The 23649-nt window shown below is 32.4% G+C and overlaps 1 protein-coding gene, 1 long non-coding RNA gene and 1 other non-coding gene across 5 annotated transcripts; all 3 read left to right on the top strand.

Moving 5' to 3' along the window:
- Positions 1 to 471: 471 nt before the first annotated feature.
- LOC107871270 lies at positions 472 to 6922 on the top strand. 3 transcript variants are annotated; one of them, XR_007055557.1, is made up of 11 exons: positions 472 to 556; positions 2837 to 3219; positions 3316 to 3396; positions 4251 to 4657; positions 4741 to 4932; positions 5015 to 5306; positions 5398 to 5539; positions 5614 to 5743; positions 6118 to 6220; positions 6325 to 6643; positions 6721 to 6922. It is a non-coding gene; the product is annotated as an uncharacterized LOC107871270 (long non-coding RNA). The 3 variants fall into 3 exon arrangements; XR_007055558.1 differs by lacking the exon at positions 472 to 556 and adding an exon at positions 618 to 1009 and having other exon boundaries at positions 2837 to 3126; XR_007055556.1 differs by lacking the exon at positions 472 to 556 and adding an exon at positions 618 to 1009.
- Positions 6923 to 12726: 5804 nt separating this feature from the next.
- LOC107871271 (26S proteasome non-ATPase regulatory subunit 1 homolog A) lies at positions 12727 to 22338 on the top strand. Its single transcript, XM_016718150.2, has 13 exons — positions 12727 to 13037; positions 16193 to 16256; positions 16471 to 16576; positions 16960 to 17071; positions 17187 to 17355; positions 17856 to 18310; positions 18408 to 18543; positions 18644 to 18892; positions 19090 to 19310; positions 19911 to 20169; positions 20540 to 20772; positions 20854 to 21370; positions 21587 to 22338. The coding sequence occupies exons 1-13, from the start codon at positions 12895 to 12897 to the stop codon at positions 21905 to 21907; spliced, it is 2985 nt and encodes a 994-aa protein (XP_016573636.2). The 5' UTR covers positions 12727 to 12894; the 3' UTR covers positions 21908 to 22338.
- Positions 14350 to 14451, top strand: LOC124899184. Its single transcript, XR_007056307.1, has one exon. It is a non-coding gene; the product is annotated as a U6 spliceosomal RNA (small nuclear RNA).
- Positions 22339 to 23649: the final 1311 nt, after the last annotated feature.

Genomic DNA, 23649 nt, shown 5'->3' with positions numbered 1-23649 from the left:
AGTAAACAAAATTAATATATCTATTTCATAATTAATCAAAAGGACACTTAATAACTACATTATGCCAAGTGATAAGCTATTAAAAATTAATATTAACAAGTTAATACTAAATTTAAAAATTGAGCAACATAATAAATAAAATATAAAATATGAAAGTTTTCAATATTTTGTGATTCATTGTCACTATGGGTATAGCTTTGGGTATGGAATGATGGGGGTGGAGGAGGGGGGAAATGATTTGGGGTTGGAGTTTATTTCATGGATAAACTACATCGAGTAGCATACTTAAGTTTTAAATTATAAAAAATAGCAACACTTTCATCAAATTACACTGTGTAGCAATAATAGCAATATTTTCCTTATTTTAATTAGTGGTCCCCCACTTTTGCCGCCTAAGAAAAGTTACTGTGAAAGGGTTCCTCTTTTCACGCTTTCTTTTTCTCTTTCATTGATTTTAAAATTTCTTTTTCCTTTTTTTACGCCATTAACACAGAGTTTTCGCTTCAATTTTTTTCCTTTCGCACGATTTGATAAGGATTGTGTTCATCTATTTCAGGTAACTATTTAATTCTGTTGTTGCATGTTATAGATTATTTTTTTTTGGTACTGTAATTCATTAGCAAATCTGAATTTAAGGTTTTTATGCTCTAATGGATGAACAAGCACCAAAATCATAAATAAATAGTTGTATACGACCTATTAATTTGGTGTCTGATTATGCACCATCTTTTAGTCTTGGATTAACTCAAGAAGATGTAGTTAATGTTGTTTCTAGTCACCTAAAATCGAAAAAATTTCAAAGTACGAAGGAACAAATTCGTAACGACGCGGTGAAGATGGATGATATTGTCAGAAAAAAATGATTGAAGAAAACTCATTCACCAAAAGAGAAAAAAGAAAAAAAATTGAAAGAAAAAGGAAAGCCAAAGAAATTAAAGAATTAAGTAAGATTGATAACGATGTTCAGAACTCTTCTGATAATAAATCTGAAGAAGAGATGGAGGAATAGGTATTTTTTCGGTCTAAATATATTTTGTACTTACTGTTATATTTTTTTTTTTGAATTTAGGAAAGCTTTTATCAAAGCTGAGAGTATTATGTATTTTTTCAGTGGGTTAATATGTTTTTTAGGTTCTCCAAATATGTATTTAGGAACTGCAGTGAGGTGATTTATTTTGTTCAAAGTACATATGCACGTTATACGTATTTTTTGATGTGTTGGTTGTGTTTTTTTGATTTCTACATTTTAATAAGGTGTAATTTTAATATATACTTTTTGTTCTCCTTATATGTATTTATGAATTGCAGTGAGCTGATTTGTTCTGTTAAAATACATCTACATGTTCTATGTATTTGTTGATGTGTTGGTTGTATTTTGGTGATTTGTACAGTTAATAAGGTGTAGTTTTAATATATATTTTCATGTTCTCCTGATATGTATTTAGGGATTGCATTGATCTCATTTGTTGTGTTCAAAATACATATGTAATGTTATATGTATTTTTTGGTGTGTTAATTGTATTTTATTTTTGTTTTTTTACAGTTTTACATGTATCTTTTTGCAAAATTTGGAAAGCTGCCATGCTTATTTATATTTTGTATTTTAGATGAAATTCCTAAGTTTGCATGTATGGAAAATATGTTCTTATATGAAATACTCATGAAGAGTTATTTGGATATATGTATTTTTAGTATATTTCATATGTATTTTCAATATGTTGAAATGTTTAAATATACAATTACTATAGTGATGATTTTGTTTTTTTTTGTTTTTTTGTTCTTTTGAAAATACATATGAATATTATATGTATTTTTGGGGTTAAATACATTGTTGATTATGTTTTGAAGTTCTTTACAGTTTAATAAGTTGTAGTTTTACTTTGTATAGATGCCCCGTGACGAATTATTCATTGTTCGAAAACTTTTAAGATTTACACCCCATATGTACTCGTACAGCGACAATGATATAGATTCAAGTTTACGGGGCCATATTAAACAAGGAATAATACAAAAAAATTTGCGACAATAACATTTTTGGTTATTTCATGAAGAAGAAGCACTGTGTAGTTCAAGCACAGTTGTGCTGATGTGTTATGTCGCTTGAGATAAAGGGTAGTTCTTCTTCTACGATAGTCATTCGTGCTAACGGCACTTCTCTTCATTTTACTCCTAGGAAATTTGCTATCGTTACTGGCTTGAATTGTGTTGCTAATAGGTATGACTTCGTTTTTGACGAGAATGTACCAAACAGGATTGTTGAGAAGTATCTTAATGGTGCAGAATTTATACATCAAAGACAATTATTTTTAGCATTCACAGATAAAGTTTGGGGGGAGAACAATAATGAGGATGCTGAGAAGTTTGCAGTTTTGTATTTCTTGCATTCTTTTGTATTATCTAATGTTGATACTGTGATTATACTCCGTTTTCATTTTGATTTAGTAGACAGTGGTAGATATAAGGATTTTTCATGGGGGACTTTGTTATTTGAGGACCTAGCGAGAAGTATGACCAATAGGTTGACATCAGGTGGTAAATTTTATTTGATACAGAAAATGCCATTGGTTATTCAAATGTGGCTTTACGAGTGTTGTTCAAATGTTCCATAAAAGATTACATCCAAGATTGATAATCGAATTTCCCGATTATTAAATTGAAAGACAAATGCATCCCGATTCCGTTTTGAATTTTTGATGGATGCTATGTTTAAATACGATGGCAAGGTTCGTTGTTAGTAAATACATTTATATTAACATATTTTTTTATAGTCTACATATATACATTTGATTTACAATTGTTTAACAGATATTTTAACATATTTTATCTATTTTTGTAGGTTGTATTTAACAACATTGAGCCAACTCAAAGAGAAATGACAAAGTTTCAAATACCAGAGAAGGTTGGACTTGAAGATGAGCGTTAGTTGATTCGGATATGACTTCCAGGATCCACCGCCTAAACAAATTAATGAACGTTCAAAAAAGAAATAAAAGGTTGAAGAAATCAGTGAGGAAACAGTCACACAATATTGTTGACGAGCATACCCCAAAGAGGACTCCAGCTCCTCGTGTTGCAAAGATTGCCAGAGTGAAGACACCAGTATTTAAGCCAATACAAACACAACAGGTAACTGCTTCAAAAATGAAGAATGTGAAGCAAATATCTGGGGTTATTTTTCCTTCGGTACAGTCAAACAAAAGAAGTCCTGCAGAGACAGAAGTAAAGTTTTTGATGAATTCCGTGATCAGATAAGTTTTGTGTCAAATACGTGTGTATATTAAAAAAAAATTGTTTGTTGATTTTGTATGAAAACAGGTTTGTCGAGAGTTGAAAGGGATTCGTAGACTTGTGAAAACAAAATTCAATTGGATTCTTAAAGTAATTGAACAAAGCAAGGTAAAAAATTTTCTATTAAAATATACTTTAAAATACTTTATCTAATTTGAATATGTAATTTTACTGGATTGACTTATAAAAATATAGAATACATATGCAAATATTTTTTATTATACTTGTATATATATTTTGTAGGAATAGTTTGCAGATAAAGAATTCGAACAATCAAATATTGATGATGGTGGTCTAGAGACATCTCGACAATACTACAGTCCTGATGTTCTTCATAATTCGAAAAATATGTTTGACGTTACAAACGTAAAGGGAAATTTTTTAATATTCTAATTTGATATAAAAAACTTATCCAATGTGAATGTTAATAATTGTTCAATGTCCTTGCATATGTATTTGTAGGAATAGTGTGCAGATAGAGAACCTGAACAAAATGTTAATAATTGTGGTTTAGAGAAATCTGGACAACACTTCAGTCCTGATGTTGTTTAGAATTTGGATAAGATGTATGACTGTACAAAGGTAAATATTAAACTTACATTTATGTATTTAAAAGCACAAATGTAATTTCATTATGTTTGTTTTATTTTTTATGTTAATATATACATGAGTATATACAGTGTTAGTTAAAAATTTATTTGGAAAAAATCATGTAGGGTATATATGTATTTTAGAGACTTTCGGATATGACAATATGTATTTTTAGGTTGATTGCAAACTTCACACTCTATAACATAGTATTTTTTTATTTTGTATTTAAAATGTATTTTGAGAATGCTGTTATATCAAGATTAATTTTTTTAATGAATTGATATATACATATTCAGTTTGAAACAAAAATATATACATATACAATGAAGTCAAGTGCTAATAGTTTATTGAAATTGTATTTGTATTTGTAGCAACAGAATAAAGAGAAAGATCCTGATCCCCAACATATGGATTATGTTGATGCCGAAACATCTGAACAACGCCTTAGTCCCAATGTTGTACAAAATTTAGGTGAGAAGTTGGATGGTACAAAGGTAAATAATTAACTTACATATGTTTATTCTTTGGACTGCACATATATAATTTTGTACTTCGCATTTATTTGTTCATCTATATATATGTATATAAAAATATACAACTGGATGTGTGTTTGATGTTCATTTAAATTTTTTTATTTGTCTGCAAGAGGTGCACTGATTTACATTCAGATAAAACAAACAATGAAATTGAATCTCAATATTTAGTCCCTGATGAGCTTCTCCAAAATATGAATTTGAATTATATACATTCTGAGAAGGTTGTTCAAGAAGATTGTCGAGTATGTATTTTGAATATGTATTTTAGTTTATGTGATGTAATACTGCACAGGACAATTAACTTTTTTCTTTTCTTTTTTTCTAGATCAGGGATGAAAAATTGAATGAAATAATTTTGACTGATTCGTAAATTACAATCCCCGATGACCCACTACCGAGTCTAAATACATATCAAAGAAAAAACATCATCGTACATTCAACGGCAAACCGTAAAGAACAAACTCCTGATGATTTGAATGATAAACATTTCGAGACTGTTGTTGAAGAGCATGGTTGAGTATGTATACTAAACATATTTTTTAGGTTATGTTAGTTATAATGGACAGATCAATCTAATTTTTTTTCCTATTTTTTACTAGATCAACAATGAGTGCGTGAAGAAGGTCAATATGGTATAGAGGATAAAATTAGGACACCTCCTAAAACTCATACACTAAGCACTGATGCACCAAGGGATGAACCAGTTTGACCTGATTCACAAAACACTATCCCTAATGAGTTCCTACATAGTCTGAACGTCTACAAGGAAAAGTATCATCGTTCATCTCTTCACAAATCTTGAAAATCAAACTCCCAAACAAAAGATAAGAATTAGACGACCATCCAAATACAAAGAGTCACTATACACGATTAAGTTTAGGTCAGTAGAAGGTAAGTACACTAAGTTATATATATTTTACATCTAATATGATTTGCAAATACATTTTCATAATTTACATATTTGTATTCTGTAATTACATAGGGAGCTCAGCAAGTGAAATACATATATTTTCTAAGAAACATTCATTTGTTTCTCACCCAATTGATGAGATAGTGGACAAAAAGATTGTTGATAAGTTTATGGACTAAATTTCTATCGATCTTCTTAAAGGTCATGCTAAAAGGTACTTTCTTTTGAATTGTTTGATTTTTTTTTATTATGTTATCGTGATTTACCATGTAATGCATAAATAAATAGGAAGGAAAAAGAGGATCATTATAAGAGGAGCAAATCAGCCATTCCAATGATGCATTTCGGAGTTGAAATTGTTGAAGATAAAAATTAATTTTACACTATGGTGTTCGCTGATCAATCGTGGACAGACTCGGTTAGTATATTATTTTAATATTTTTCTTTTGAGATTTGAAACACTACTTAAAATATATATAATTATACTTGTAAATACATATGATCGTACACACATGTATTTTTACTATGTTTACGTTTACTTACATATGCCTTGTTAAAAATACATATACTATTTATTAAATATACATATGATGTGTTCTTTTAAAATCACATTGTTGCTTATACTTTTTTCTTACATTGTCTATATATAAGTAGTCTGTAAATGAATTTATACATACGTAGATCTTACACATTAAACAAAAAAATGCATATGTATTTTTTCTTATATACACATGCTAATTTAGTACACAATTTGTTTGAATGTTCTACAATTTGTTGTATTACTTATTGCAGCAAATTGATGTTTGCTTCTACTATTTGCGGAAGAAGTCGAAGTATGAGCCCCACAGCTCTTACAAATACAGCACAGTGATTGCAACTTTATGAATATAATTAGGTATGTGATGGAAGTATACTCTATGGATTATCCAAACCTTAATACGGGAGGACAGGAGTCTCATCTTAATGAATACATTAATGGGTTTCGTATGCATATTGCAGTGTCATGGCATACAGTGGATAATAGCTTTATTCCTGTCAATATAAGGGAGAAACATCATTGAGTTCTCACAGTTTTATCATTCACCGAGAGGTTCATATTCTTATATGATTCATATGAATCCTCTGGGCACTATACGGTTGTTCTGTCTGAGATAGATAAATTAGCTGAGATTATTTCATTGTGTCTCAAAGCTTGCAATTTCTACGAAAAGAAAGGTATTGATCTTCATAACCATCCAAGATACAAAGATAAAGACTTGTTAGATCTTTTAAATGTGTTATTTGAAGAAGATTTGCCTCAACAACCAAGCAAAAGCTTGTAAGTATTTTAATATACATTTACCAAAATATTATGTAGAAAGTAAATTTTACTTATTATTCAATTTTTTTTTGTAGGGACTGTGGTCTGTATATGATAACATACGCAGAGTGTCTTTCATATGGCAAAAGATTTTCTTCGATTGAGTTCAACCCCAACACACTTCGTACCCGTTATGTTGTACTATTCTGGGACTATGGCATGAGAAAATAAGAAGCAAATGTTCTAGTGATGTTGAAGCATCCTTAAGGCCCGGCAGGCAAATCCGAATTACTAGTATCACTGAAGTTTTAAAGATATGATGATTGTCGAATTTATTACATTAGATAATTGATAAATTGGTGTATGAATGTTGGTTATTTGGTACAAACTTATTTTATGTTTTGGATTGTTTAAAAGTTACTTATTATTAACTGAATGAAAGAAATTAATTTCAGCTGTTGAATTTGAACATGTTTTCAATAGTTTTGTACTTTATATTTTATTTCAGTGTTCAACAGTATCTGTTGCAGTGAGATGTACATCTGAAATACATATGCAGTTTTAAAATTTTCAATAAAATACATATGGAGTTACGTTCATATATATTGTAATCCGTGTTAATTGACTTTCAAAATATATATTAGGTGAATTAAACTTTCAATTTGCATATTAAATGAAATAAATTCATTTAAGTATATTTTTTTTGTGACATTTAGAGTAAAAATACATTTGTAGTGTTCAGATTTTGCATTAAAAAATACATATGGAGAATACATCATATATATTTAGCTTCAAAATATATATAAAATGTTACGATTTTGTAATACACAAAACACATATGCAACATACATATATGTATTTTAATGTTTGCTCATTTAATTCCTAATTTAATATCACTTGTTCAGATTTTACAATAATAATACATATGCAATAAACATCATATGTATTTAATCTTTTTGAACTAAAAACATGAATTAGTTTCACACTAACTAATTAGAACTGCATGACAGTAATTCATTTCAAAATTTTATGTCATATTTGTTTTCTTTATTTTTTTATTAATTCTTTTATTTCAATGTTCTTGTTTTATTTGTTATGGTGAGATTTTGCTTAAAAAGGTATATGCAGTATTCAGAATTTGCATTAAAAATACATATGCATTACCCATCATATATATTTACATATATATTAATTTTAATACAAAAATACATATGATGTTAATCAAAGTTACTAATTTGAACTCAAAATACATATACAGTTTCAAAATACATATGAGATGTAATTTCAAAATATATGTGCAGTATTCAGATTTTGCAATATATACATATGCAGTTTTCAGATTAAACAGTGTTCAGATATCAAATGATACATAAATGTCTAAAATTATAAAATTGAGTTCATTATTATAAAAAGTGCAGAAGAAATTATTAAAAAATAATACAGAACAAAAAATATATCATTTATGATATTTTCTACAAGAACGTCTATTGTGATCCTTAGCACCACATCCACTGCATGAGCTGATGTTCTTCTTTGCAAACATATTACGGCTCGATTTTTCACGATCCTTCTTTGCAGGTCTTCCATGGACGTTTGTACTTCGGAGGCAGTATAATTTCACTACGTACGCTAACTGGAATTATCCAGTCATCTTTGTGTGGCAAAGGATAGATTGGAATATTATATACCTTCAACACAGTTTTTGGCTTATACAAATCACAATAATATGGTCTCTTCTCAAAGTTTTTGCTGGCCAACACTGCACAAGGATGTGCACATGGTATTTCATCGAGTTGAAATGCGTTACATGAGCACGTTTTTTTCTTGAGGCAAACGATGAAATGCTTTTGTTTGTCGTACACCGTAAACACGTATTTTATGACTGGTACAACCTGATATCAAAAAGATTAAAAAGAAAGAATATGCAGCAACAAAAAGATGCAAACTGTATTTTTTAATATCTTCTAACCATACAAGCAACATAAAAATATACATATATTGGGTAACTGCATATGTATTTTTTGCTACAAAAATATATTTACATATATATTTTATACCAACAAATTTCATAAATATTTTTATTTCTAAAATACAGATTTTTTTAAATTAGTTATAGAGATTAATGCTTATGAAGTGTTCAGATTTTGCGATAAAATTACACATGCAAAATACATTATATGTATTTAGCTTCAAAATACATATGCAGTGTTAATATTTTTCAATACAAAAATACATATGCAGTATGCATAATATGTATTCTAATCTTTGTTTCATTAATTTATAACTGAATGCAAGTAATTCTTTTACTTAAGTTTTCATAAGTATAAATGCAATAAATCTAAAAGATCATACCGTCGTACGAGTACACAAAACCTCATTCTCTTTTAGTATGTCATTAAATTTTTCGATGAGCGTTGTGAATGTAGATGAAGCCTCCTACCTATTTTCATAATTTTATTTTTCAAAAAGCAATCGAACTTCTTCTAGAAAAATCATAAATTGGCAATTCTATAGCTGATACAAGTACTCCATTTATTGACTCAGCAATGTTTAAAGTCAAAGTTCATCTTCGGTGAACTGTTGAATAGGACATAGTCCTCTTTTCGTAACCAGTTAATTCTAAATATTTCTTCACTCTAATATCAACTGCCTCAACCTTTTTCATTAACATGTGAAATTCTGGCTTCGAATATGCTTTGGCCATTGTATAAAAGATCTCTGATAATACATCGTGTGGCTTTCTGTAAAGTTTTTTCACGTTCTCCCATAAATGTCACTTACAAGCATAATGCGGCACATCTTTGTATACATCACCAACAGCCTTTATGATGCTTGAATTCCGATAAGAGACAACACACATGCTTTGTCTTTCCCCATATGCTTCCTTTAGATTCTCAAAGAACCAAGTCCATGAAGCATCATTTTCATAATCAAGCACACCATATGCTAAAGGGAATATATGACCTGCATTATAAATACAATTTGCGCAGTCAGATATAAATACATATAGTAACTGCATATGTATTTATTACAACTACAGATCTAAAAAATTGTATATTTAAAGAAAAACTAGTTTGAATTACATATACTAAAATGTAAATGTACAATACAAACATACATTTATCAATTATACATGTTTCATTCATGAAATTTTGGGAATATATGTATTTTATATAGATATGAATATATCTTACAGAGATTTGTATTTTCAGGTGATATGCAAAAATACATATAAACATACAACTAGTTCTACAATGTAAATAATATAAAATGATACTAACCTGCTCCATCCATCGTACAGGCAGTAACACATGTCCCAGTATACATTTCTCTTAGATGACTACCATCAACAACTACGACAGGTCTACAATGATCGAATCCTTTAATGAACGCATGGAGAGCTATAAATACATACAAGAATTCATTCTCTTCCGTCTTCTTCATTCTTATATATGATTCCGGATAGGTATTGTTCAAAACATAGAAGTAGGATGACAATTTGTCATATGATGCTGATGGTTTACCCCTGAACTCTTCTAACGCTCTGTCCTTTGCCCTCCAACATAAAGTGTATGTCAAATTCATACCAAAATCTTCCTTCATGTCATTTTTTATAATGGTCGGACTGTATTTTCATTTGTGATTTTTGAATTTTTGATTAACAATACCATTTATCAACATACTAGTGGCATGCATCTTTGGATAAACCTTGTCCTTCACCGGGCAGGTCTGTTCCGGTATGAATTCTCTAATTCTAAACATTCCAGAATCTTCCATACCTGATGCCCGACATAAAAAAGAACAGTTTCTTATTTGCAAATCAATATATAACTGCATCCAACAAATTTTAATACAATAAAAATACATATTCAAACTCATTCTAAACACGAACAAATTAATCTAGACTGTACGTATCATTTCTTACTTGACCTTTGACTTCGCGTTTGAAACTTCTCCCTATTGTATAGTCCTTCATGACAGACTTTAAAATTTTTTTAGTCAAGTATACCTGGTCTTCCACAATATGCCTGTGATGTGGGTTTGAGATTATCACCTGAACTGTATCAATCTCAAATATATCTAATGCAGTTGTATTTTCAGAAACCGCCAAAGCTCCTTCATAAGATGTATTTGACACTGTATGCGAATTGTTACAGATGTCTCTTCTTTCAACAGCACATACAGATGAACTTGCGTGCAAAGTTGCTCCCAACAACTTTCTCCAAAATGCTTACATATAAAGGAAGACAATTCATGTCTTTTATCTTTTTTTTCTGCAAAATGAAAACCTTCAAACCCATATCATTCTGTATTTATATTTGCCCTGCATTACCAGTGATTTGATATTCCACTAGTATACGTTTGCTGATCAAATCCACATTTAAGTGAGATGTCAAAACATCGTGTAGCTCATTGAATGATGTTGTCGCGCTCAACAATATAACATCAGTGACGTACTCTTCATAATTTTTTTCATACATTCATCTTCCAGAGTGCTTCACGAGAATTGGTATACTTCCCATTTCTAACTGATTACACCCAAAATACAAAACAATACATATTTTTAAGATATCAATTGTTACAACATACAATTTTCCAAAAAGAAAAAATAAAACAATATTTTCCAGTTATCAATGTAAACTATACTTACATAACCAACAACTACAAACCAAAATACATTTACACAATAATTTGGTAAACTTAAAATACCAACACAGTAAAATTTTTTAGCCAAAATACAATTTGTGTATTTATCTGTTCAATGATAAATTACAATCAAATCCACAACCTCTAGAATCGAACACAACCAAAACATGTATACAAGAACTTTTCAAATATACAGATAAACTGTCAAATTTCAACGAGCAAAACTCCAAAAAAAAGAATTTCATTAGCTCGACAAAATGAATTCTATCAATTTTTTGTTATATCAGTTCAAATCATCCAACAACCACAACAACAAATATATTTACACAACATTTGTTAAACTAAACTTAGAAACAAAGTAAAATTTATCTGGCTAAATGTAATTAAAAAGTATCTGTTCAATTTTAAATATAACTAATTCAGAAACTTCAGAATTGAACACAAAAAAAACATATACAAGGATCTTATCATATATACAGATATTCTCTCAAATTCCGTCAAACAAAACAACAACAAAAATATAATTTGAACAGATTCACAAACTGATTACGATCAGTTTTTAGTTCTATGAGTTGAAATTAATATTGCATTAACTTTAACCCAAAAATTGATTTATGATAAAGTAAAAAAATTTCAACAAAGTAGCAAAAACTGATCAATAGAAAAATTGAACGAATTAACTACAACAGTTCGAAAAAAAATTATAATCACAAAAAAAAGGATTTAATACCTTTAAAAACAGTTAGAATTGAATTGGATTGTTCAATAAAAGCGAAATTGAAGAATCAACTGAATTGACTTATTTTTTTCTTATACACGTTTCTGAAACTGTTTTTTGAATTTGAATGATAATCACAAAAAAAAAAACGATTTGATACCTTTAACAACAGTTAGAATTGGATTGGATTGTTCAATTAGAGAGAAATTGTTGAATCAATTAAATTAAATTGGATTTTTTTTAAGGAATACATTTTTTCTGAAACTGTTTTTTGAATTTGAATAGGGGTTGTTATTAAACTGTTTTTTGAATTTGAATAGGGGTTGTTAGAAAATAACGAAAAAAACATGGTTAATGAGATTTTAATGGGATTGTGATCTTCACGATGAATATAAGGCAGTATTACCATATTTAATGGAGTTAATTAAGGGCAGTAAAAAATAGTTGTATGTGTATTTTTATAACAACACTTTGCAAAAATACAAAATACAACTTGCTATATTATGTAATTATGAAAGTGTTGCTATGAATCTCATAATTAAGGTGCTAAGTATGTTATTTCTGAACTTTGCCCTTATTTCATTAAGGAATAATATGATAATTAAATTTTATTTAAGGTAATATGATTTAATATGCTCGAATATCACAATTCAAAAAGATTAGAAATAATATTTTTATTCGTGTATCACGCGGGTATGATAAGTTAAAAAGGTGTATATTTAGGTTATTTTTTCCTAAAGGGGAAAAAGTATTTAGGGACAATATTGGTTTTTTCCTCAAGCATTTCCCATTGAACAAGAAATCCAAACTCTCTTCAATTTCAGTCCATCGTCTTTCTCTTCTACTCCTTTTCTTCCCTAAAAAAAAAGCCCTAATTTTCCTCAGATCGGAACCCTAATTGAAAATGGCGACTACGGTGAGCTCCGCCGGTGGTATATTAGCTATGTTGAATGAAAATCACCCTCAGTTGAAACTCCACGCGCTGTCGAATCTCAATGCATTTGTTGATTACTTTTGGCCTGAGATTTCCACATCGGTTGCGCTCATGTAAGTTTCGAAATTGAATTTAGTGCATTTTTTGTGTGACACTTGAATGTGCTTTTGTTTTTGTTGAATTGTTGAGCAATTAACTAGTGCTATTTCTATGATTAGTGTATAATTGTTGAACAATTCGTGTATAATAAACTTCACGTGCTGTTGAATCGCAATTCATTTGTTGATTACTTTTGGCCTGAGATTTCTACATCGGTTGCGCTCATGTAAGTTTCGAAATTGAACTTAGTGTTATTTTGTGTAATAGTAGTAGTTTTTTTTGTTTTGTTTTGTGTAATTGAATTGTGTAAAATTATTGAACAATATTTGATTTGGATAGTTAATGTATAATTGTTGTGTAATTCCTGAACAACTAGGAGTTGTTTGGTAGCTGGTTAGGTGTAATAGTAGTAGTTGTTTCTGTTTTGTGCAATTGAATTGTGTAAAGTTGTTTTATTGTTGAAGACTTAATTTGTGTTATTTGTGTAATTGGTGTATAATTATACAAGCATCTTATGAATTTTATACATGAATAACTCATTTCCTAGCTAGCTACTAAAAGTTGTATAGCTTATACATAAGTTGCTTCTTTACTAGCTACCAAGCAACCCATTGGTGTTATTTGTATACTAGTATTTTCTCTTGTTTTGTGGAATTGAATTGGGTAAACAATAGCAGAATGTAAAAAAAATATTTACATTGAAGTGAAGGATTCCTTATATGACTAGTGGATAGTTTATTTCAGCATAAGCTAGTGAAAATTGAAGAGCTTCGGTAAGATAAAATCAATGTTAAGAAAATAGATCATTGGCCTAACTCAACAGCCAAATGCTAGCTCATGAAGTGAGGGATTGCTCCAAAGCATATAAAAAGACAATAGCGCGTTCTTCAACTAATTGGGGATACTTAACGCCCCCGCGTGCACACAACTAGATGTTGGAGTGTGGACAACATAACATGCAAGGGCTAACATGAAGTAAACCAAGAATAGGATTGGATATTGCTCTAATATCATGTTAAGAAACTAGATGTTGAGCCTAATTTACTCGAAAAATTAGCTCATAAGCTGAGGATTGCCTAACATGGTATAAAGAGAGAGGGACAATTCTGTCAATCAATATGAGATACTTTACTGATAAGAATGAAGTAAGATATCAATAACATTCCACGGGAAGCCAACCAATCAGATGTTCTTTGGTTGATTTTCTTCCTTCATGTTCGTGTTTTAACCTTATTCCTTTTGTAAGGTGCTAGCTTTTGGGTTTTTAGTTATTCACTTCAAAGAATAGGGAGATTCGTCGTCTTCGTGACATATTTGGAGATGCCCATTCCTTCGGGTATATCCGATAAAATTGGAATAATACACCGAAGATTAGCATGGCCCTGTGCAAGAATGACACGCACAAATCGACAAATGGTCCAAATTTTTTCACCACTTGTGAGATTCACTTGGTATGTTGTTGTTGTTGTTGAGTTTGGAGATGCCCATGTTGAGATTTTGAATGTGAGGTGTCATTTACTAGATAAATTAAATTTTTAGTAATGTAATGTCTTAGCTATTTACTTTGTGTCCTTCAAATAAAAGGAGACACTAAATGGGCTTTAGAAGGTCCATTCCATGAGTACAACAACAACAACAAACCTAGTGTATTCCCATATAGTGAGGTCTGGGGAGGGTAAGATGTACGCAGTCCATACCTCTACCTCTAAAGAAGTAGAAAGTCCATTCCATGAGTCTGATGATAAAAAAATCTATCTTGCCTTCTATATGGAGGAGAGACAGCAAGCGTGTTGTGTACTGTGTAGATAATTTGCGGATAGATTAGTTCAGCATAAGCTAGTGAAAATTGAAGAGCTTTGGAAAGATAAAAATCAGTAGAATATGGACTTTGGGCATAGCTCAACACCAGAAACTAGCTCATGAAAAGATTTGTAATGCTTGAAGCTTAATAATTGGTGGGTACTACAATGTGCACAGTTGGTATGGTTTAAGCAAGGAAGAGTTGACGATGCAATGGCGTCAATCCATGGTTTGTGCAAAAAGATCATATCTTCATAAGTGTACTAGAAAGCAAAGACTTGTTCATTCTAAATGCTGGTTCTATGTGTAATGTCAATGGTACTAGTATTTTAGTTTTGAGGAGAAAATTTTGTTCTTCAAAGAGCTTCATGTGGTCATGTAGAATACAAGGGGTCAAATATTCTGATGATGCTATTGTCCAGGCCATGGTAGTTAGTAGAAGGATTTCATGAGCATACATTTTGTGCCTCATTTATACCTTGTCTATCAGATGTTTGGCATAAATTCGTTTCCTTTTCCAAATATCTGGCATTAAATTTTGTCATGTTTCGATGTAACTACCAGTAAATATGTCATTTAGCCTACTACTATGGTCCTTTTGCCTTATCCCAGATGGTTTGGACCCAACTCATATTGGTCCATAGGTATTCATTTTTGTGTTGCTGGTTTTATCTATGCTGTTTTTTTTGTTTTTTTTTTTTTAATTCTTTGCAGCTTCTCTATTTAAGTAATGGTATTAGTGTGTTGACCTAAATTAAAGATACAACTTCTCCCTTGATTCACTATTTAAATGATATTCAAAGTTCTTATCATGTTTGATATTTTTATTTGTCAAAGCAAGCTCACATAAATTTTGATTGAGCTGATCAAAAGCTTAATTGATAGCTTGGGATTCACTATATGTTTATTACACCAATTTTTTTTCCTCTGAGAACCAAGAAATTCCCGATGGTTGATGGCGAAGGTTTGAAACTCGGTGGATTATAGGCCTGCTTCTCTACCCTTCTCCACTTAAATATCATGCTTCTCTTTGCGACAGGGTATGAATTTGTTACTTGTGCCTAACCCACAAATTGCGCGTTGTGCTTTTGCAACTAGACCAAAGCCTTGGGAGCTTATGGACACTGAAAAATTGATCAAGCTCATGCTTTGACTATGTAGTGATTGATCGGGTTGAGGGTCCAAGTTAAATAATGTATTGCCAGAGCTTTGTTTCTCTTGTTTACTGAAGTTTCTAGAATGTCGCACGGAGGTTGTCTTATCCAAATTCATATGCTTTACCTTTCTTGTTGTACTCGTGATCTATGATTTAGGATTAAGGACTTGTTGATTGATTGCGTATTCCTTTTGTGTTTTATGATCTTTGCAGAGAAAGCTTGTACGAGGACGAAGAGTTTGACCAAAGACAACTTGCAGCATTAGTTGCTTCGAAGGTTCCTTTTTAATTCTTTTTGTTTAGCATTAACTCCTCCCTGCCACGTCAAAAAGATAGGAGGTTAATCATTCTGCAGGGCAGATTAGAAAGAAAAAAACTCTCTAGCCTTACTTCATTTACTAGATAATTGTTAGGGCAATAGAAAGAACTGATTTTGTTTCATAAAATGAACATTTTCTCTTTGATCCTCACACATGCTCTTTTGCCTTCAGGTTTTCTATCATTTGGGAGAACATAATGACTCATTATCCTATGCCCTTGGAGCTGGCACTCTTTTTGATGTTAATGAGGACTCTGACTATGTTCATACCGTTCTTGGTAAATATTCTAATCCATGCGCTCTCTATGAATTCTATCTTTGTATACACTTAGTTACTAATATTAATACATTTTGCAGCTCATCTGGTAAGGACTTGCTTACAAACTTGAAATGGTTTGCTGTTTCTGCATTGTCTAGGCCTAAATATTTGCTTTTTTGTGTGGTGATGTTAACACTAAAAACTTAATACTTGAGATTTTGTGTTTCCTTGGGGAAATAGTAAAATATATAAGCTGAAACACTTGATAGGCACTGATTGAACTTTCCAAACGGGTAGCTTTCATTTGTTTTAGCTACCGTATATTATATCGTTTTAGCCGCTCTTTCATTTTTCATTTATTAATACCATTGAGTTTGTTGACGTGCTTTCTCTCCCTTTCAGCTAAAGCACTAGATGAATATGCAAGTCATAGGAATAGGGCAGCTGAGTCAAATGATGAAGCTGCAAACGTTGATCCTAGGTTGGAGGCTATCGTTGAGAGAATGCTTGAGAAGTATGCAAATTTTTGTGTATATTATAAAAGATTATGTTTGTACACTTCAAACTATAAAAGTTGTTCTTTTGGGGGGGTTTCCTGCTACTTCACAATTGCTTGCTTCATTCCTTAGGTGTATAGTGGATCGAAAGTGTCAACAAGCGATTGGCATGGCCATTGAATGCAGAAGGCTGGATAAGGTTGCCGAAGCAATTGTAAGGAGTGATAATGTTGATGCAACTCTAGCATATTGCAGTAATGTCTCCCATAACTTTGTCAGTCGCAGAGTATATCGAAGTGAGGTATGGATTATTACAATATGGACACCTTATTTTGATCCTTGAATGCCAGCCCTTGTGCTTTTCTCCCCACTCTTCTTTTTCCCCTTCCGTGTCACTCTATAATCTGATTGTTTGCTTGAGTTTACCCAGAGATGCTGTTGCCCCCTGTGGCCCTGCCTGTTCCTGTGACCATCATTGCCACTGGAAAATGCATAATATTTTTGTAATAGCTTATTTATAATCTTCTTGTGCAATGTTAGACATCACGCCTATTAATGTGGTTCTCGTGTAGTACTAGCTCTCTGTCCAAAGTAATCATATATACCTCACCAATTCTTCCGGTGCATGATTTACCTTCTTTAAGTCTCTTTGCTATAAGATCACCCCTCATCTAAATCTGCATGTTGTCCTTGTTTCTTTGTAGATAAAGGTAACATAATTACCTCAAATTGAGGAACTACTGTTTACATTTGTATGCTAGATTAATAGAATACCAGTAATTTAATTGCTTCTCCCAACAGGTCCTTCGTCTTCTTGTTGAAGTGTATGAGGGGACACCATCTCCGAACTATTTGAGCATGTGTCAGTGGCTTATGTTTTTGGATAAACCAGAGGATGTAGCGAGAATATTAGAGAAGCTTCTACGTTCAGAAAATAAGGATGATGCACTACTGGCATTTCAAATAGCTTTTGACCTAGTAGAGAATGAGCACCAAGCTTTTCTTTTGAATGTGAGAGATCGACTTTCCAGTCCAGATCTACAACCTTCAGAACTTGCTGAGCCTAATACTGCACAGACTGGAGATACTGCTGCTGCAGAGGATGTTCCAATGGCGGAGGAAAATCAGCCTTTGATTGAAAGAAGAGTAGATCCAAAAGAAGCAATGTATGCAGAGAGGCTGGGAAAAATCAAAGGGATTTTGTCTGGTGAAACTTCAATAAAGTTGACCTTGCAATTCTTGTACAGCCATAACAAGTAATATGCATTCCTTTTAAAATTCTTTCCATGTTAGTTGTTTGACACATGAATGAAAACACTGAAGTATCTTTTTTTCTTTACTCTATGCTTACAGGTCAGATCTCCTAATTCTCAAGACAATAAAGCAGTCTGTTGAGATGAGAAACAGTGTGTGTCACAGTGCAACAATATATGCAAATGCAATTATGCATGCTGGAACAACTGTAGATACATTCCTTAGGGAGAACCTAGTGAGTAGATTCTGAGTCTTTGACAAATAAGCTTCTCCTTCATATATACGTATGTAGCACAAGGGTTTGTTCTAACAGAATTTTCTGCTTTTATTATCAGGACTGGCTAAGCCGAGCAACAAATTGGGCCAAATTTAGTGCGACAGCTGGATTAGGTGTTATTCACTGTGGCCACTTGCAGCAAGGGAGATCACTTATGGCCCCTTATTTGCCGCAGGGTGGAGCCGGTGGAGGTGGTAGTCCATATTCGGAAGGTGGTGCATTGTATGCTCTCGGATTAATTCATGCAAATCATGGGGAGGGCATCAAGCAATTTCTTCGTGATAGTCTACGAAGTACCAATGTAGAGGTACTTGTATTTATTAATTTGATCGTTGTACTTGTATTTATGTATTCCCTAGACCCCACTTGTTGGATTAGACTGGGTATGTGTTGTTGTACTTATGTTTATTAATTTGATCGTGCTTCCTGGGCATCTTATGTTTGTTCCACCCATTGTTTATTTTGTCTGTTATTGTCTTACATTGCATCTTCTTAATTCTGCAGGTTATTCAGCATGGTGCTTGCTTAGGGCTTGGCTTGGCAGCTTTAGGAACTGCTGATGAAGACATTTATGACGACATTAAGACTGTCCTGTATACTGACAGTGCCGTTGCTGGAGAAGCTGCCGGTATCGGTATGGGTTTATTAATGGTTGGAACTGGAAGTGAGAAGGCAGGTGAGATGCTTGCTTATGCTCATGAGACGCAACACGAGAAAATAATCAGGTAAAGTTGACAGCTGAATACTTGTACCATCTCTTCATCCGAGGAGTTTCTTTTGATTTTTATCTCAATATGAAATATCTTTGCTGGTGCCTTCTATCGACTGTAATATTGATTACAGGTAGGATTGAAATTGCAAAGAATACAAAACTGAATAATGGACTACATGAGCATTTTGATTAAAAGTAAAATAACGGAACTATTAATTGAAAAGTTCTATTAGATTGCATGTGTAAAAAGCAACAACTGCAATTATGGGTAAAGAGCTCTGATAGGTTTGAATTGATTTGACGGATAAATTGAGGTCAAAACTGCGTGAAATTATTTGAGTTATTTTTATTGAGCTAAATATGGAGTCAAATTAATACTTGTGTTGTCTTTATGGAGATTTCAATTGATTAGAGTAAAGCAAGAAAACTAAAACAATCTAACCTGTATGGCTTTATGTGAGTAGGATAAACCTGTCTATGTTCACTTGTAAATATAAAAATTAAATAAATCTGCCTATGTTATTCAAAAGATTGTGGATAATTGAACTGTTTGTATTTATATGTTGAGATGATTACTTGTGCTTGACCATTTCCTTCTGAAATTTCCATGCAGGGGTTTGGCATTAGGGATAGCCCTCACTGTGTATGGAAGAGAAGAAGAAGCCGATACACTGATCGAGCAGATGACCAGGGATCAAGATCCTATATTGCGTTATGGTGGCATGTATGCTCTGGCGTTAGCTTACAGAGGAACAGCAAATAATAAGGCTATCCGTCAGTTGCTGCATTTTGCTGTATCAGATGTGAGTGATGACGTCAGGCGGACTGCTGTCTTGGCGCTTGGATTTGTTATGTATTCTGAACCAGAGCAGGTTGGAGCTTTTCTGACACTGGTTTATTATTCTGACACTGGTTTATTAAGTGGTTCTCATGAATCTCATTATGTTATTTATGGTCTCAGTTGTCAGCAGGATTGCTACCTTTCAGAGTCTTCTAGAAACAGATCCATGTTTGGTTCTACCATGTACCCATATCCCCCCTGCCTCCCTTCCCCTTCCCCAACTACAGGCAAATCCCCAAACAGAAAAATAAAAGCAGAAAACTTAAAGCTAAACTCCAGTTCTAAAAATGTTAGTTGTGTTAGCGGAGCTCAGTCGTTGGCTTGTGACCCCTGTAGGGGCATTAAATTAAAGTGATAGAACAGAAAAGATGCTAATCTAGTTAATTGCCTTGAATTTGCAGATGCCTCGCATTGTGTCATTGTTATCTGAGTCCTACAACCCACACGTGCGCTATGGTGCGGCTTTGGCAGTTGGTATTTCATGTGCTGGTACTGGTCTGAGTGAGGCAATATCGTTGTTGGAGCCTTTGACATCAGATGTGGTTGATTTTGTACGTCAAGGTGCTCTCATAGCTATGGCCATGGTGATGGTTCAAATAAGTGAAGCTAGTGATTCCCGTGTTGGTACATTTAGGTATTTTATCTATAAATTTCTGCATAGTGGTTTTTTGGTTTCCTCATCAGTTTGTTGAGCTTTTTACTTTTATCTGTTCAGGCGGCAGTTAGAGAAAATTATCCTTGATAAGCATGAGGATACCATGAGTAAGATGGGTGCAATCTTGGCCTCTGGAATTCTTGATGCCGGTGGAAGGAATGTGACAATAAAGCTACTTTCAAAGTCGAAACATGATAAAATTACTGCAGTTGTCGGGTTAGCTGTATTTAGTCAGTTTTGGTATTGGTATCCCCTCATATATTTCGTTAGCTTGGCATTCTCACCCACAGCTTTCATTGGGCTAAACTATGACCTGAAAGTGCCAAAATTTGATTTTGTATCGCATGCTAAGCCGTCGCTATTTGAGTATCCTAAGCCTACTACTGTAGCCACGACTAGTTCTGCTGTCAAACTTCCTACAGCTGTTTTATCGACATCAGCTAGGGCCAAGGCCAGGGCTAGCAAGAAAGAGGCAGAGAAAGCTAATGCAGAGAAGGCATCTGGTGCAGAGTCATCTTCTGCTACCACTAGTTCAGACAAGGGCAAGTCCTCCAGTAAGGGTGGAGACTCTATGCAGGTAAGAATATATTTCTGTTCATTCATTTTCACTTCAAAGGTGGCCTTCTCTGCTTGCTGTGGCAATGCGACAGTTCTTTATACGTTGGGGTCCTTGGGCAATTGTTGATGGGAATTAGAAAAAATGCGCTGTGCTAAATGATTCTGTTTGCATTGAATTGTTGTTTGAACCGTCATTATTTTCTCACAAACCGTTTTTGACATTTTTGAATGGCAGGTGGATACTCCTGCAGAGAAGAAGAATGAACCTGAGCCATCATTTGAGATTTTGACCAACCCTGCTAGGGTGGTTCCTGCTCAGGAGAAGTACATAAAATTTTTGGAAGAAAGCAGATATTTGCCAATCAAATCATCACCTTCTGGCTTTGTGCTTCTGAAAGATCTACGTCCTGATGAACCCGAAGTCTTGGCTCTTACTGATACACCATCATCAACTGCATCCACTACTGGCAGATCAGCTGGACAACAGGGGTCAGCCTCAGCAGCGGCTGCTGACGAGGAGCCTCAGCCACCACAGCCATTTGATTATATCGCGTGATTTGTTGTAATCTAAAAGGTTTGGCTGATTGATTGGGTGTTAATTCCGTGGAATCCATTCGAGGCATTGTGCTGAATATGAAGAGGTAGAAGATCTCGGGACCAAAGAGCAATTTTCCCTGATCGAATTGAATTCGAATATAAGCTTGTTTCCTCTTATTAGAGACGAGCCAGTAGTTGTCGTCATACTGGAGATTTTACTCTCGACATCCTTTGTCTATTCATCTATACCTCTAGATCACATATCTCCATTGTCGAGGAGCAAGACTGTACCATGTTAAGACTTTACGATAGAAAGGCTTCCTTTCCTCAGACACTGTTTGGATATATTTTGCTATTCTTTCCCTTGTTAACTCTGTTAGCACTTCTATAGAGTGGTGTAGTAAGAAATTGTCTATTGCAATGAATTGATTGCATTGATGCCTTCAAGTATACCTAGTCTGATTTCTCTCATGCATCAACATTCTACTGCATATGTGAATTTAATGATACAGTTTTGTCCACATATTTCCTAGGAGATATTTGAGGTATAAAAGTAATTGGGTAAAACAACATTAGAGTTCTGGTACAACAACATATAAAGTGCAATTTCACTAATAGGGTCTCGGGATGGTAGAATGTACAAAGACCTTACATCTACCTTTATGGGGTGGAGAGAGATTGTTTCCGATGGACACACAGCCCAACTAACAAGAAAAGAATTCGAAGAAAGCCAACAAAATCGCAAGATATAAACCAAGCAAAGCAACATATACATAGTAACGCATAGAAGAAAAAAAGATAACACGATTTCTAACAAGTGAAGTAACATCTATAATCTCTCTCTATATATATAGATGTATAATATATAATATATTAAAAGTGTGAAGAGCTTAGAAAAGTGATTTGAACTTTTTGCCCTTCATTAAAAGACTTTCTTTAGATAAAACTGTCTTTTCACTATTTTTCTAATTTATTATTTAATTATTTTTTATTATATTAACTAGACTTCCTAAAATATATGGTAGGAGAATTAATTAATATTTTCCTTTCTACTAGACTTTCAAAAGATTTTTTTAAAAAAAACAATGATTATAATAAATATAATAAAAAAATAAATGGAGAAAGTTTTTATTTTGTTTACGTCAATATTCCAAAAATAAAGGGATGGTTTACTTTTTCTAAAAAAAAATATTGGTACTTTTTTATTTTTGTGACTTTTTCCAAAAAAAATAAAAGGTATATTTGTATTAAACGTGACTTTTCCAAAATAAAATTAAAAAAAAATATTTTAAAATATATGAAATATAAAAATCTTTCTTAAATATTAACACGTGTCCTTTTTAATTATTGATTCCTTCATTTCTATAAAAGTACTGTAATTTTGAGATTTGCACCTCGACTCTCTTTTGTTGTGATATTTTATCTTAGTTATATGATTGATACTCATCTAATTTGATTCGATTGCATGTTTAGATTGGTGGATGCTTGATTTTCTAATCCTCAACTTCTTCACTGTTTTTATCAGCATAATAAAATTCAACATGTGTGTATATATATCTTCTTTATTTTCATTCAAAATCATTCTTCAAGGTCAAAATTTTTGCTCAGACAAGTATTAGTTGGATCAAAATCAAAGCTTTGTGATCACTATTATATTTTTTTATAATTTACAGATCGTAGATGAATGTTAGTTGACTTTGAAGAATTTCCTGTGTAAAGGTTAGGTTTAATTGTATTGTTTTGATATCTTTATTATCTTGT

This window comes from Capsicum annuum, chromosome 5 (assembly GCF_002878395.1).
Source record: "Capsicum annuum cultivar UCD-10X-F1 chromosome 5, UCD10Xv1.1, whole genome shotgun sequence".
In the NCBI taxonomy this organism is placed as follows: domain Eukaryota; kingdom Viridiplantae; phylum Streptophyta; class Magnoliopsida; order Solanales; family Solanaceae; genus Capsicum; species Capsicum annuum.
This window is presented reverse-complemented; position numbering and strand designations above follow the sequence as displayed.

Coding starts and splice junctions, on each gene's coding strand:
- LOC107871271 (XM_016718150.2), top strand. CDS start 12,895: ATGGCGACTACGGTGAGCTCCGCCGGTGGTATATTAGCTATGTTGAAT. Junction 13,038..16,192: donor TCCACATCGGTTGCGCTCAT/GTAAGTTTCGAA, acceptor TGATCTTTGCAG/AGAAAGCTTGTACGAGGACG. Junction 16,577..16,959: donor CTATGTTCATACCGTTCTTG/GTAAATATTCTA, acceptor TCTCCCTTTCAG/CTAAAGCACTAGATGAATAT.